At 31.8% G+C, this 17371-nt stretch overlaps 1 protein-coding gene and 1 pseudogene across 1 annotated transcript; both read left to right on the forward strand.

Moving 5' to 3' along the window:
- Positions 1-5233: 5233 nt before the first annotated feature.
- On the forward strand, positions 5234-9770 carry LOC125072580 (glucose dehydrogenase [FAD, quinone]-like). Its single transcript, XM_047683211.1, has 4 exons — positions 5234-5659; positions 6818-6975; positions 7861-7975; positions 8439-9770. The coding sequence occupies exons 1-4, from the start codon at positions 5234-5236 to the stop codon at positions 9768-9770; spliced, it is 2031 nt and encodes a 676-aa protein (XP_047539167.1).
- Positions 9771-13530: 3760 nt separating this feature from the next.
- Positions 13531-16719, forward strand: LOC125072581 (annotated as a pseudogene).
- The last annotated feature ends 652 nt before the right edge of the window (positions 16720-17371 follow it).

Below are 17371 nucleotides of genomic sequence, written 5' to 3' on the forward strand. Positions count from 1 at the left end.
TTCCGGAAAAAATTGTAATCTGTTGGAGCAAGGTCCGGGGTATGGTGGATGTCCCAAGCATTCCAATTGTAGCTCATCTAGCTTAGAGGTTATTCGTTGTGCAGTGTGTGGTCTTGCGTTGTCGTGAAGCAGCAGTGGTCTAGAGCGATTGACCAATCTCGGTTTTACGACAAAACGCTAATTTCATATGTAAGGAAATATAAAGCATATCATACTGTTGAAGGTAATCATTACAATCTATACAAATAATCTAAATTCGAAATTGACTCTGTCTGTATGTCTGTCTGTTTGTTGTTCTTTTTCGGCCAAACTATTAAACTGAATTTTATATACAATCCAATCATACAATCCAATTTTACATAGGATAATTTTTATGCCTAACACCCGACGACTATTTTTTTTTTTTTTTTTCGCTGGAAAAACGCGTTACGCGTTTCCCCCACGTGGAAGTGGGGGGGTATGTGGGACTCGCCGGTGCCCAAGATGTTAGGCCGCTAACACCGGAATACCCACTAAAAAACCAGCGGTACCCTCTCCGTCTCATCGGTAGGCGGACACCCGACGACCAAATCCTGAAACCAAAAACGGAAACAATTAGTTATATAAAATTATTTTAAACGTGTGTGTTTCTCTTAACTCCTAAACGTCTGGCTTTTGTTAGTTTTGGTTTGTGTTTGAGTGAACGATGTATGATTGAGATTGTTGCATTGTTGTTGTATGGTAGACTTCGATTGGGTTCCAAGAATATTTTACTACAAAAAAACTCCTGTAATAAGCCGGAGCGGGCAATTACGAGATGACAAAGAGCTAGCAGTTAATAATGGTACATTTTTATATACGTCACATAAATTTTACATAATATATAGCGATCACGTGTATATGTTATGTTTGAAGAATAAAAGTAACTAAGTATTGCCGATTTTTCTTGGACCAATCTACATTCAGAGGTGATGGGAGCTTTACGATTGAATTTAATAGAATAATGATTTCCTTGTAAAAGTCTACTTGAATAAAGTATTTTCTGATTTCGATACAAATCGTTATGATAAGTCACTTATTTTAATTAGTTTAGCGATTCAATAACATTCATCATCCTCCTGCATTTATCTCAATTTACTTGGGGTCGGCGCAGCATGTCTTCACCTTCCATACTTCCCTATCTGACGTCATGTCACAAGTAACATTGTTTCCAGCCATACCATCTTTCACATATCATCGCATTGCAACTAATTTTATTTCCTTATTTTAGCAATAAAGACGGGCTCATGAGCCAATAATAATAACTTATATGTTGTTATTGCCGTCAGCTACTTCAAGTCCACCTGGCTGGATGGCGTCATACACAGCGTTTGCGCAACCGTAATCTCCACTCAAGGAATCCACTGAATACATAAACATCGTCCCTGAATAGCCCACTGCCACTTTAGACTACTTATTTTAACTTTAATTGATATTATGTTATTAACACAACAAATTTAATAGACAAGTTAGCTTAATTGATGTTTGCAGAAGTATTTTACGCTTATATTAGGTAGAAATAGAAGGGGCGATAAGATGCCACTGCCTTTATAATTAAGCAGCTGTTCCGTGCGGTTTCACCCTCGTGAAACGTCCGTCCGCGTTGACTGTTACGCGATATTAACCTTTGTAATAACCTATAATGTTCTTCGAGAATTAGGCTGCCAAATGCAAAGAGAATTTTTATGACAAACAATCAAACAAATAATCATATGCTTCAGCTTTTTATATTAGTATAGATTCGAAAATTAAAATCTCTATATAACAATTATCATGATATATTTATTTCAAGCAACTTTCTTGTGTGGGGCTGGAGGAGCAGGGGTTAATAGTCTATTACTTAAGTCAGTAATAAGCTATCTCTATTCCAAATTAGAGCCAAGTATGCCGTTTTTGCTTTGCGTAACAAACATCCACTATTTTTATAACAAAAAAGAATCAATCACTTCCGATTAAATTTTTTGTCCGTAATAGAAATTAAATATTTTCCGCTTTACAAATACGATTAAATAAATCCGTAATTACGTTTTCCGTTAATTTAAAACATTGTGTATCATAATTAAATTGTTCCGGGAACGATAACTGTGATAATAAAATTATGCTCGTGGTTCAGCGTTATTTTGTTACGGCTGTTACGACTATTGAACGTAACATGACGACTACAATCAGTTATATTTATTTAAAAAAAACAATAGGTCTACTTACGTAACTCGATAATGCCTCAATTACGTTAGTGGCTTGATTGTCTTGTATGAAAATAAAAATAAATATGTTTATAAGTGCAAAAGTGCACCACCCATAGACATTATAAATTAAATAACATACTTTTTTACGAGATTTACGGGACAATTACGGGAAAAAATTCTTATTATTTAAATGGAATTAATCTCGAAAATAACTATTTTAGCATTAGCAGCCTGTAAATTTCCCACTGCTGGGCTAAAACCTCCTCTCCCTCTGAGGAGAGGTTTTGGAGCATTTTCCACCACGCTGCTCTAATGCGGGTTGGTGGAATACACATGTGGCAGAATTTCGTTGATATTAGACACATGCAGGTTTCCTCAGGACGCTTTCCTTCACGGCCGAGCACGAGATGAATTATAAACACAAATTAAGCACATGAAAATTCAGTGGTGCTTGCTTGGGTTTGAATCCGAAATCATCGGTTAAGATGCACGCGTTCTAACCACTGGGCCATCTCGGCTAAAAATAACTATATAACATATCCATTCGGCTTGCAGTCTTAATAAAATTTACACTTCAAACTATTTATATATACGATTATTATTGTTTATATCATATATATATATAAATATCTAACTAAACTGATAACCTCCTTCGTTTCTAAAGTCAGCTAATAATAAATCAACGAACACAATATAATTTCATCATAATTCGAACAAGACGTAGTAATCAGGGAAAATCGCTTGCGGTAGTCTATCATTAGCGCTAAATATTTAATCAAACCAGCCTTGATTGAGGTTTCTTTTTATTGCAACAGATATTTCGCGTTTGATTATTATGTACAATGAGTATCATATGAAATATCTGAAATTTAAAATCCTTTCTTTAAAAGACACTTGAATTTTAACCTTAAAGACTTATCGTTGGGGATTCTATCCAGGAAAAATCACTGGATTTTCTCGAGTTTAACGTTCACGATTTATCGAATAAGTCATAATAAATGTCGACTACTGTAATATCATTGTGACTATTATTAGTTCGTTTATACGCTACTTAATAAGGGGGACATATGTTCAAATTAGGCTTCTTTGGAAGAAAATTAGTCACGAAATGCTTTATGGTAATACTTTGACACTAACTACGAAGAGTTTAAAATTCCAATGGCATCGGAAAAATATACCGACTCAAATGAATCCCAGATCGGATCATTTCGACTAATTATAACATTCTTATCTCAATCTATGAAACGTTTTTGATGTAAAAAATCATTTCTTTAAATTAAAAATAACATGACATACTTACACCAGCATTGTCAAATACTTTACAAACATCTTGAAGTTATGAAGAATTCTAATTTCAAAAATAGACGTACAAATAAAAAAATCAGGTACAATGATTATCGGCTACATTAATTTACAATATTAATGGAATTCTACTACTGAAAAAAAAACCTATAGATTTAATTCAGGGTGAGGAAATGAGAAACAGCTGAAGGCTTTAAATATTTCGAAACAATTTCTTTATCTTAGGAAACTGTAAAACATATTTTCTCTTTAATAATAAAAATATTCAATACTAATATCGAATGAGAAATTATTAAACTAAGATGAAATTTCACTAAGTGCTGTTTTTAAAAAAAAAAATACTAGTAAAATAATAAAACAGAAAAAAAGCAAATATTTGTTTAAGAGACATAAATATGTCAGGGTCCTATGTAGGGATCGTATAGCGAATTCTTAACAAGCAGTTACAAACAAACGCTTAGGTGGGCAATTCTACTAAGCTATAACGATTCCCATACGTTCTCGATTCTATTCCGGTCCAGCTTTCACTATTCTTCATAAAAATATTTCTCAGCTCGGTACTAATCGGAAGCTCTAATCTCTCAGCTAATCGGGACTGATCACTAATTCTAATAGTTTACTATACATTCCCGATTATTTCGATCAAACTTCAACCGAACCACCACTTCATTGTTGTGTTAGTAGAATAGGAAAACGGCTAATTAGAAACAATTATGTTTCGATTCGTTTGCGATATAATTACATTTTGTTAGTAGAATTGACCCCATTGTATTATAGATGGCTATAATCGGTTGCAAAATGTTAAGCAAGCATACATCGCTACATTTAATTATTAAAGCAATTAATAAGATTAGATTGAATTTATTGAATAATATGATATGTCGAGCATATGGGCCACCTGATGGTCTCCACCGCCATAGATAATGGCGCTGTAAGAAATATATAAAATGTATAAATTAATTATATAGCAGATTTTACACAAATAAATAAGCGATGAGTTTAGAATGTCTAATATTTAAGAAGAAACAGTAGTTACGTTCTGATTGCTATATTATTAAAAGGAAAACAATTACAGATATTCAATGAACCTGTTGTCTAAATCCGCAATTTGCTATCAGTAATAGTAACAGTTATAGTATCAGCTATAGTAACAGTTTCAAGTACTCGTTAGCCTTAATGAGAAATTTTCACTTTACCTAGAACTGGATTATGTTAAAAGTCATCAATTTACCGGCATTTTTCCTCTAGTGCCAATTTTCCGCAACTTCTGAAGAAATAATTCATAGTACGTACATTTTTAACACGACAAAAACTTTTATTATTTTCAACAAGTAAATGTCTTGCGACGTTTCCATCGATAAGCATACCTAATTACAATGTTAATAAATTTATTCATAGCTAATTACTTGTTTAGTAATTATTTTTTAAATAACCTCTTTATATGCAGATAAGCAATTACATTTTACTTATCTACACAATATATACATTATATAAAAACAAAATTATTCACTCGGTGGGATTCACATAATTTGCATAAGTGCTCAGTGAAAATAAAAGTTTCAATAGATACGGAACAGATTAGTTTAAAAAAAAGCTTATCAATGTCCATAAAATAATCGCGATTATTTAAAGAGGATAAAATGACTCCTATTTGGAGCCCCAAGGATATAAGCACTGCATGTTCTCATCAGCAAGTTCCTTTAGAAGAATGTTCTCCAACAGGATATATGTTCTTATCCCTACTAACGCAACTTTTCGGTAGTGTATCATACAGTATATCATACACTGGGGGAAATTTGTATCCCAATCAAACTTTCATGCTATCATCATCAACCTCATTTAACTCTTCGATTACTTATCCTATAAATAATCAATCAAATTTGTCACTACCACAAAGCAATATTGGCCCAACACAATATCCAAATTCTTCGAATCAACCTCATTCAATAAATCTTGGCAATGGAAGCTTGTTATCCTCTTTAAATCTTTCACCAATAAAACCCAGTGGACAATATGCTGTTCCACAATTTTTTGCTTCCAATATGAGGCCAAGAAAACACAGGCATATGGAAGAATATGATTTCATAATTGTTGGTGGAGGATCAGCAGGCTCTGTGGTCGCAAATCGATTATCAGAAATACGAAAATGGAGAGTAAGTTACGATATTTATTTTGTTTAATTTAATTTTATAATTAGAAAAAAATTGTTATTTATCGTTTTTAATCTCAATGAATAGCTGCATCCAAGCAAAGGAAAAATCTCTTCTTAATTCTGTAAGAACCTCCTTGAAGCTTAGAGCGCTTGAAACTTTTTTAATATTTACTAAAAATATGATCTTAAAATAGCTGTAGTTCAAAAGAGGCTTAAAGAAAAGTTGTTTTTTAACTTATTAACAAGTAGATTTTAGCTCCAGGTATTTCAAATTATTAATATCCCCATACCTACTAATATTGTTAGTTATGCGTTGCATTCTTGTTCCTGTGAACTAAGGTTGAGTAACACAATACTCTTAAAGATCTCACGATTTATCTGTTTTCAATACACGCGAATCTTATCGAAGGTCGAAGTCTGAGTGCATTTAAGTGTAAAAGGAAAAGAAAATATCAAAACAACAATTATTTTTAATGATTTTCCTGGTCTATCTATAATAATGATAGCAGAGAGCCCACGAGTGCCGTTCCTTTAATTTTCCAATTACATATTTTATGGATTAATCATATATTAGGAATTTAATAAAAATAAAAATAATATGTCATCTGCATTAAAACAGCGTATAATATTTAAATATTGACATAATCATAATAACATTAATGGACTATCACGTATCCAAAATGTTGTTTCTAAAAAATACTTCTAAGCAGCCGCTTCTGACTAAGATCATTTAGATCAATTTTGCTTGCGTGTACTGAGCAAAAGATTCTTTGAAAACTTAAAATTTGATAACTAATTCGAATCCGTTTTCGTTAGATAGATTGAGCATAATTCAATCATACTTCGATCTAATTTCATTCGTTTTAATTAAAATACGTTTATAATAAATAAATTATAGTTCATGAAACACAATAGCTTCAAAAGTTTTAGTATTTAGAATAGAGCAACCCCGTATCAAACTTTGGATTGTCGTAAGATTCAGCTAGCGAACTTTTTTGTTACGCGCATCCATCAATTGTGTGTTTGAGGGTCTCAATCAGTAGGTCACAACCACCAATCGTTAATTGATTACATTTCTGGTTTAAATAATGGGCATGATTTTTGCGTAACATTTTAAGACCTATAAATCACTAAGGGCTTATGACTGGATTCATTATAGATACTTTTACTGGAAGCCGGTCCGGAGGAGCCAGATATTACTATGATACCAAGTCTTGCTTTAATACTCCAACAATCTAGTATAGACTGGGACTACAGAACTCAACCAGATAATATGACTTGTAAGGGGGCACCAGGGCATTCATGCAGTTGGCCGAGGTGAGTCTAAATTATATTATTTACTTGACGTATTTCTTTCATTCAACTCAACAAAACAGACTATCAAGCAGGTCACTTGATACGACTCCTTAGTGGTATTTTCAAATCAAATACTTGTGCATTAAAACCTCTTTTTATACAAACACTGTTTCAATAGATGCCTTTTTCTTAGTCCCAAGTCGGACCAATATGAAAGTTATCGAGTCTTACTGTCGATAAATTCCCAGTAGCATTATAGCCAACAGTCAGTTAAGCCGTAGGTTACACGCAGGTAGCTAATCTGCCTTGGAGAACGCCACGGTGACCAAAATCTCTCAAGAGAGCATAATCATCAAAATCTTTCCGTTAGTATCTAGGTTATACGACTACAGATAATAAGAATAGATTCAATATAGATATAGATAGATAATGTCTTTTAACTAGCTTTCGCATTATATTTATACTTAATACGACTACGAATTTACGACCATGTTTAAATCGTTATTATAGAGATTTGAACATATAGGTATCATTGGTTCGGAATGTAGGTAGAAGTACCAGCTAGAAACGTAGTCACGGTCTCGGCACGGTCGCCGAGGCTGTGATTAGAAAAGTTCTCAGAATAGCTCATACATTATTTTACATGACGTGGTGACCACGTAGTGACCTATGTGAAAAGGTTCTAAACTTATACAACAATAAAAAAATATGTCTTACATTGCAGCAGACCATCTGTTGAAGTGGTATGTACGAAATTACAGACTCAGATATTGGCACTGTCTTCAAAGAAATACTTTATTAAAAAATATACATAAGTATATAATATTTATTTGGTTGGCGATCTTAAAATCCGACGAAGTCTATTTAATTTTCAATTTAACTTAAAATTCATTTTCGATATTACAGAGGTAAAACAATGGGAGGAACTAGCGCCATTAACTATATGGTATACATGAGAGGAAATCAGCTTGACTACGACGGATGGGCAGAAATGGGCAATCCAGGTTGGAGTTACAATGAGGTGATATATATATATCGTATATTTTACTCTTATTTACATTTTATAAAATTATTTCATAACACTTGTAAATGTATAATTACTTTGACAAAAAGGAACACTGAACTAATTTAAAAAAAAATCAACGGAAACAATTACATTCAAAAATATTTTTTATTTTATTTTATTGCCGAGGTGGCCCAGTGGTTAGAACGCCTGCATCTTAACCGATGATTTCGGGTTCAAACCCAAGCAAGAACCACTGAATTTCATGTCCTTAATTTGTGTTCGCGAAGAAACCTGTATGTGTCTAATTTCAACGAAATTTTGCCACATGTGTGTTCCACCAACCCGCATTGGAGCCTGGTGGAATATGCTCCAAACCTTCTCCTCAAAGGAAGAGAAGGCCTTAGCCCAGCAGTGGGAAATTTCTAGGCTGCTAATGTAAAATGTATGTAATGTATGAAAGATGTTTTATAAATTACAGGTTCTTCCATATTTTAGAAAATCTGAAAATAATCGAAATATAGAAGGGAATGATACTGTTTATCATGGAGTCGGTGGACCTCTTAATGTAGAAAGATTTCCGTATACTGATGTAAATACACGTATGATAATAGAAGCTTTTCAAGAGAAAGGAGTACCATTAAAAGACTTAACACTACCAGATAATCTAGGAGTCAATTTAGTACAATCTACTTCTTTAAATGGTCGTCGATTTTCAGCAAATACAGCATACATAAGACCAGTACGCAACGTACGATCTAACCTTGACATTATTGTAAATGCCTATGTAACAAAAGTCATTATTGATCCAAACTCTAAAATAGCTCAAGGTGTGACTTACTTTAAAAATGGTGTTTATGTAAATGTATATGCTAAAAGAGAAGTTATAATTAGTGGAGGATCAATAAATTCTCCAAAATTACTTATGCTCTCTGGCATAGGACCAAAACAACACTTACAAAGCAATAATATACCAGTATTAGCCGATTTGAAAGTCGGTGAAAATTTACAAGAGCATGCAACAACGCATGGTCTTTCTATAGCTTTTTCTAATAAGACCTCTACAACGATTAGTCCTTCTCAACTATTTAATGAAATAAGTAACTATAGAAAACAAGACATTTTTAACGACGGACCTTTATCTACCACAAGTGTTGTTAATGCCATCGCATTTATTAAAACCAAATACGCTCCTGTTAATGCACCAGACATTCAATTTCATTTTGATGGCAGAAATGTAGAAGAGTTCTATGCAGATACTCAAACATATATTCAAACAAGTATATTTCCACTGTCATTCAGCAATGGTGTTGCAATTAGACCGATTTTACTTACACCAAAAAGTAGAGGATATTTACTATTAAATCAGACAGATCCAGTGTTCGGACAACCTTTGATATATTCTGGTTTTTTTACAGTTAAAGAGGATTTAGATACTCTAATTGAAGCAGTCAGATATTCTATAACTTTAGAACAAACAGACGCATTTAAACGTAATGGCGCTAGTATAGTTAAAACTCAACTCAAGGGTTGCGAAGAATACGCTTGGGGATCATATGACTACTTTGCATGTTTATTTACACATTACACGGGCATACTTTTTCATCCGGCTGGAACTTGTAAAATGGGACCATCGTGGGATAACGATGCTGTCGTTGATTCAAGATTGCGAGTGTATGGGATTAAACATTTACGAGTTGTTGATGCATCTATAATGCCTAATGTAGTTAGAGGAAACACAAACGCACCTATTATAATGATTGCTGAAAAGGCATCGGATATGATAAAAGAAGATTGGATGACCAACGTTTAATGTCTTAAAAAATACAATTACTGATTTTTTTGATGTGACACTGTACTTAACAGTTGAATTCAAATTTAAACGTCAATTTTAAGTGGTAATAAAAATCTATAAAATTAATTTTAGGAGGATATAAGAATTTTTAATATTAAGTCTTTAAATATATACAAATATGAATTAAAAATAGTTACTGTATAAATCATGTAATGGTATAAGTCACGTATTAAAGGTTTTCACAATACTATTTTTTCGTCATTATTTATTACTTTCACTAAATAAGAAACTTTTATCAAAATAATTCTTAGCAAAAGACATCAACAGATTAAATTTTATCAATAAGATACTTTATACTCTTTAATTTATACTCCTAATATATATACACATAATAAATAACCAAATAAAAAGAAAAAAGTCGGAGAATCCAACCAAAGTTGCTTCCCGCCGTCTGTACGCTTAGATCTCTTTAACTACGCAACGGATTTTAATGCGGTTTATCAATAAGCAGAGTTATTCAATAAGAAGGTACATATTGTATAACACGAGAACATGCATATCATAACAGATAAAAGCCGAGAAATTCAACTTTGGCCTGGATTTTTATGTATGTTCTTCAATCTAAAAATTGTACATAGATATTTACGGTACCCACGTAAAGATGGAACACTAAGCTAGTAAAGAGGCATTTTGTATTTATATACAAACCGAAATTCTGAGCAGCTATTCAAATGTATGATATTAAAACAGTCACCTACACCTGAAACTACCCGAAACGCTTCTAAAGAGAGTTTTTGAACTCTGGTATATTTTATTTTTGTACTAATATTATGAAACTATTAAATAATTAGGTTTTTAGTAAATAAAGATGTTTTTGCACGTCATATCGTTGAATAATCTAAACAACCATAGTAAAATAACGTTGAACCACGAGCATAATTTTTGTATCAAATTTATCCTTTACAGTGCATTTTAATTTACCGACACAATATTTTAAGTTACCGAAAAACATACTTAATCTATAAATCATTATTAATATCATTATATTTGTAAAAAAAAAATTAAAATAAATCTAGTAAATAGAAAATATTTACCAAGTGATTGAATTCGATTCGTTTACTTTTACTGACGTTTATGCGAATTATTATATTATGTTTACGTGATATTGCAATTTAAATATTGCTATATTTTTAAAGTTAAATATTGGCGATGTATGTCACAAATTGTTATACATATTAAATGTGTTTCATTTCAATAAATAAATAATATATTTCGATAACATCTTATCACATTAGGTGTGGTCACTCCTTGAAATAATAGATTATCTGTACGCTTCATTATGTTAGCCGGCCTTCATGTTCGGAGAATCAGATGGATCGTCGATGAGATCATCGCCTGTCTTGTTGCTTTGTCGATTTTCGCAAGTAGGAGTTCGATCGCGATAACTTTAAAATGTAATGTCTTGATTAATTCACATTAAACATTCCTTATTCTTTTAACTGTGTATAGCATCATGTTATATCAAGTTTCAAATACTAGCCCAGAAAATTTCAGTTGCAATGTCCGTGACCAAAAAGTGGTAATGAAATTGTTAGGTACGAGGCATGGGTGAATTTTGTGAGCAATAACCACCGTAACAGCGTAATTCAATATTGAAAATAACAAAAGAGAAAAGACACTTTGCCTTAAGAAACACTCGAGTTTCGAGCACAAATGAGTGTATCTTCCTAATATATGTTTACATTGAGTAAAATTCGTTGAATTGTATGCACTGTGAGCAATCACGAATATAAATAATTGAACCAGCAAACAGATATAAGTTTGAAATTTTCTAGACAATATTATTAAATTTTTTAAAGATAAATGACAACTCTGAACATAATATAATTAATCTCTTATTTTATCTCTATAACATACAATAGCTTAAATGTATATCAAAGTGTAAAAGGAATCTGGAGTAAAACTCAAGAAAAATAACTCTATATTCTTTCTAACAAAAATTGCAATCTAAACCTTTATAGAAACATTTCATCGACGGTGTTTTTGATAGACAATGTATATCAAAAAGACAGAGAAAAACCTTAAATACATAAAATTAAAAATGCTTAGTGGCCATGATTGCTGTTAAAAAAGCATTAAATCTAACTGTTTACGCCAATGTCAGAGTTATAAGTGTCTGTCTATTAAGATAAGGGTGACAGTGGCAGCAGTTTAATAAAAGATAATACATATATTGTTATCTAACACCGATAACATACTGAAACAATTTATTATTTTTTAATGACACTTCTAAAAGTATTAATAGAAACCGTCACGTGCTCATGGCAATCTTAATATAAGTAGTGCATGGTTCATGTAACATCAACTCAATTTTATACACCCATTCAGTAGTTGCAGCCTTCAATATTTTATACAATACTGAAAAAATTACCGAAATAATAAATCTAGAAATAACAAATGTATAGTTAGTTCCAGGCTTATCTCGTTGTTAAAACTCAAAAAAAAAGTTAAGTCATGCAAAAGCCCATCAGATTTGAATCTACATTTGAATCCCTCAGAACCGACAGTAACTGCGTAATAAAGAAAGATTGTGAGAAATATTGATGCAATATCAATGGAAGTCAATTGTGTGATAAATCATAAATACTTTTAAACTCATAATTAATAAATAGTTACCTAATATATCTCTCGCAAAAATATATTTAATGATAGAATTAATTAAGATGACATTTTATGCATGTAATTCATTTACGAACTTTGTTGCTTCCGCCTATGACTCAAGAGACCCCAAACCAAATCTCTTTATATTTAGAGCCATAGTTCCGCCTATATAGACTACTGTATCTGGTCTAATACAGGGTTCCATATTGGGACCATTTTTATTTATTATTTATATTAATGTCAGTTACCAAATTGAATTTAAATAATCAGTTTACCTAGATCTAGACATGTAGACTATTTAAGGCCATCTATTTACAACCAACGTTTTTTTCTTGATAATGGCTTAAAGATAAAAATAAATAACTTAAACAAAAAAACAAAAGTAATCATAGGATATACGCGTTCATTTTATGAACAGGACCTCAATTGTATTTATAAAATAAATGGAATTTTAATATATTTTTATCAATTACTATAGCTAATTACAATTTAAATTCATTTATTCATGGATTATGTAAAATGCATAGGATTAAATTGTCAGTGCAATATCCTTCGCCTAATACTTTAGATGATTCAGAAAATTTTCATTAGTACTTATACGGGAAATACAAAAAGTAAAAAAGTCATTTACAATTTCAAAAGCTTACATAGCTAAGTGCAGTTCAACAAAATTTTACTCATATATATTAAATAATAATATAGAAAAAAGAAAATGATGCCTGTCTGGATTCCAAGGGATATAAACGCCTCATCTCCCCAACAGCAAGTGCCATTATTAGAATGTTCTCCTACAGGATACATATTTTTGTCACTGCTAACGCAACTTTTTGGAAGTGTATCATATAGTATATCATACACGGGAGCCAATCTATATCCAAACGAAACCCTTATACAATCATCGATCCCAACATCACTTAAACCTTCAATGGCTGCAACTCAAAATCATCCAAACAATGTTCTATCAAATATGTCACTACCCCTAAAAATGCGAAATTCTACACAAACTGCAACTTTTTCAAAAGAATTAGGCAACGGAAGATGGTCACCAACATTAAATCCTAAACCACAAAGTATGTATAGAGAACTAAATACTGTTCCACAAATGAGTGGATCAAGTATGAGACCAGTAATTGTCGATACTGGTACAGATGAAATAAAAGCACAGAGGTACATAGAAGAATATGATTTCATAATCGTTGGTGGTGGATCAGCCGGCTGTGTAGTCGCAAATCGATTATCAGAAGTACGGCATTGGAAAGTAGGTCATGATTGTTTTTTGTTAAATTTTAGTTATAGTTAGCGTGAACATCTATATACTTAGGAAAGTAAGTTCAGATATACATTTATTTCTTTTATCTTGTATTCAGTCTTGTAATTTTTATTTATATCTTGTAATTTTTCACACTCTTCACTTCTAAGAGTTAATTTATATTTACTTCAGAATTTTGGAAATCTACAACATAAGGGGGCTGAAAACCAACTTAAGCTCTATTCACTTTCACCTTGACACAGCTAAACCAGCCTTGCTCTATCTTACCCAGACCCAGATATCCCAACCGACTAATATCACGGTTCTCTCCTACCTGGGGTACAAATTCGAACATTCCTTTGTACCGCGGACTTCACTGCATATATTGCATTGAAAACCAAATAATAAAAAAATATATATAGGATTATTTTTCAAGGGTTTTGTTTGATCCAAAACATAATACAATAAAATATTTTCGATGAAAAAAAATATCACAAAATATCCTCTAATTCTTTCTTCTTCTTGGTTAAATACATGCATTGCATAAATCTGCATGTATTGGATGAAAATCTGACACATGTGTGGCTACAAATTAGTACTGGTGTAATGCGGTGGAATAAGATCCTAACCATCTCCTTAAATGTGTGTCTTAATCTGCATTTTGAAAAAGTCCTATGAAGGATGCTTATAAATATTTTAACTATAGGTGCTTTTAATTGAAGCCGGTCCCGAAGAGCCCGATATTACTATGATACCAAGTTTGGCGCCAGTACTCCAACAATCCAATATAGACTGGAACTACAGAGGTCAACCAGAACATATGTCATGCAGAGGTTCAGAAAGTCATACGTGCGTATGGCCAAGGTAAATGTAAAGACTTGTTTATGTAACCTAACTGACTTTTTACAAATGTGAAAATGTTTCATTTCTACGCTTTTAAAGGCGGCACGTAAAAACACTAAGCCTGATCTGGATCCCTCTTCAATCATATAAAATTTTCGTTTTTTTTTTAATACGGCTTATGTGAGACTAAGAGAATGAGAAAATACTCCTACATTTGAGAATAACGGCGATATGATCTGAAGATCAATATAGTTTTAGTTTGGCTAACCAGACAATTTCAACAATTATTACGTAATCCAAAACCATATTTCAGGAGCAAAAATAGTAATGTTTAAGAATAGACTATCCGATACAAGGTATTATGCATTTCATCCGCTGATCGGTTTTGCGAATAATAGTATCATAAATAAAAAATACAGATACTTATTTTTTTTTATTTGGTAGCAGTATATTTTTTAATTTAATAAATAAAAAAAATTTCATCTAAATGACAATCTCAAAATTCAACGAAGTCGACTCAACATAAATTCATTACAAATTGTGTTTTCTATATTATAGAGGAAAAACAATGGGAGGAACCAGCGCCATTAACTATATGGTATACATAAGAGGAAATAGGCTCGACTACGACGGATGGGCAGATATGGGCAATCCAGGTTGGAGTTATAATGAGGTGATACAAATATTGTATGTTTTATTTTAGCCCACACTTATTAACATAAAACTATTTCATTACGTGTATAATTTCTGAAAAAGAAATAATTAAAGGATAAATTCCACAAAAACAATTAGATTCAATTTTTTTATTTAAAAAAAATGTTTTGTAAATTACAGGTTCTTCCTTATTTTAGAAAATCTGAAAATAATCGCAATATAGAAGCGAACGATACGGTTCATCATGGAGTTGGTGGACCTCTTAATGTAGAAAGATTTCCTTACACTGATGCAAATACACTTATGTTAATAGAAGCTTTTCAAGAAAAAGGACTACCATTAAAAGATTTAACACTACCAGATAATCTAGGAGTCAATTTAGCACAATCTACTTCTTTAAATGGTCGTCGATTTTCAACAAATACAGCCTTCATAAGACCAGTACGTAATGTACGATCTAACCTTGACATTATCGTAAATGCCTTTGTCACAAAAGTCATTATTGATCCAAATTCTAATATAGCTCAAGGTGTGACTTATTATAAAAATGGTGCTTATATAAATGTATATGCTAAAGGAGAAGTGATAATTAGTGGAGGTACAATAAACTCTCCAAAAATACTTATGCTCTCCGGTATAGGACCAACACAACATTTACAAAGCCTTAATATACCAGTATTAGCTGATTTAAAAGTTGGCCAAAATTTACAAGAGCACGTAACAACGAATGGTCTTTCGATAGCTTTCTCTAATAAGACTTCAACGGCTCTTAATGCTTCTCAACTATTTAATGAAGTCATCAACTATAGAAAACAAGATATTTTTAACAATGGACCCTTAGCTACATCAGGTGTTTTGAATGCCATCGCATTTATTAAAACCAAATACGCTCGTGTTAATGCACCAGATATTCAATTTCATTTTGATGCCAGAAATGTAGAAGAGTTCCTTGCAGATCCTCAAATATATATTCAAAGAAGGCTAACACCTTTATCTTTGTCCAGTGGTGTTGCTATATGGCCGATCTTACTTACACCCAAAAGTAGAGGATATTTACTATTAAATCAAACAGATCCAGTTTTTGGGCCACCTTTGATATATTCTGGTTTTTATACAGTTAAAGAGGACTTAGATACATTAGTTGAAGGAATGATGTATTCTTTAACTTTAGAAGAAACTGATGCATTTAAACGTAATGGTGCGAGAATAATTAAAACTCCAATTCAGGGCTGTGAAGAATACGTTTGGGGATCATATGACTATTGTGTGTGTTTATTGATGCAATATACAACCACAATTTTCCATCCAGCTGGAACTTGCAAAATGGGACCGTCTTGGGACAAAAATGCTGTAGTTGATTCAAGATTGCGAGTCTATGGAATTAAACATTTACGAGTTGTTGATGCATCTATAATGCCTACAACTGTAAGAGGAAATACAAATGCACCTACAATAATGATTGCTGAAAAGGCATCGGATATGATTAAAGAAGATTGGACGATCAAAGATTAGCACAATTCATGGGCAAAAAATATCGGAATTAAATGTGTGCTGTTTTAATTTATTCGACGATGTACTTAAATCAACTGGTGTTGATAAAACTAATGTTATATACCTTTTAATTTTTGTAACGATACTTCTTCGGGTTAGTTTTAACAAAAACTTTTTAATTCTATAACACTGCCCTTATAACTGGCCTTACCTGACTTTATGCTTGGAAAAAAAGTATTTATTTAAATTACAGTAAATTTTAGATTTTAGACAAGTTACTGCTTTGCTGTTGTATCTTAAAATATGAAGTACTATAATAACTTATGCCTTACTTCTAATGACTTCTACCATTATATTGTTGCCAGTACATAATCTCTTAATAATTTTGTAAAATTCAATATTGATACAGTCTCAGAGAAATACCATTAACCGACAACTAAAAGAAATACATGAAAAAACGATCCATAAAAACTACATTTCAAAAAAATTTACAAAAATATAATTATTGTTACACTGTTACAGTTTTATCAGAATAATTATATTTGCATCGTGTATTTATCTTTTTGGTGTATTAATTCATTGTAACAATGACAGAATTATTCCATATTAATATATCTTAAATCACTAATTCAACGAATCGATAAAAGACATCTTTTGATATAAAAAAAAAAAAATTCATATAGGATTCGATGGTTATTTTATTTTAAATAAATATTAAAAT

Source organism: Vanessa atalanta, chromosome 22 (assembly GCF_905147765.1).
Source record: "Vanessa atalanta chromosome 22, ilVanAtal1.2, whole genome shotgun sequence".
NCBI lineage: Eukaryota > Metazoa > Arthropoda > Insecta > Lepidoptera > Nymphalidae > Vanessa > Vanessa atalanta.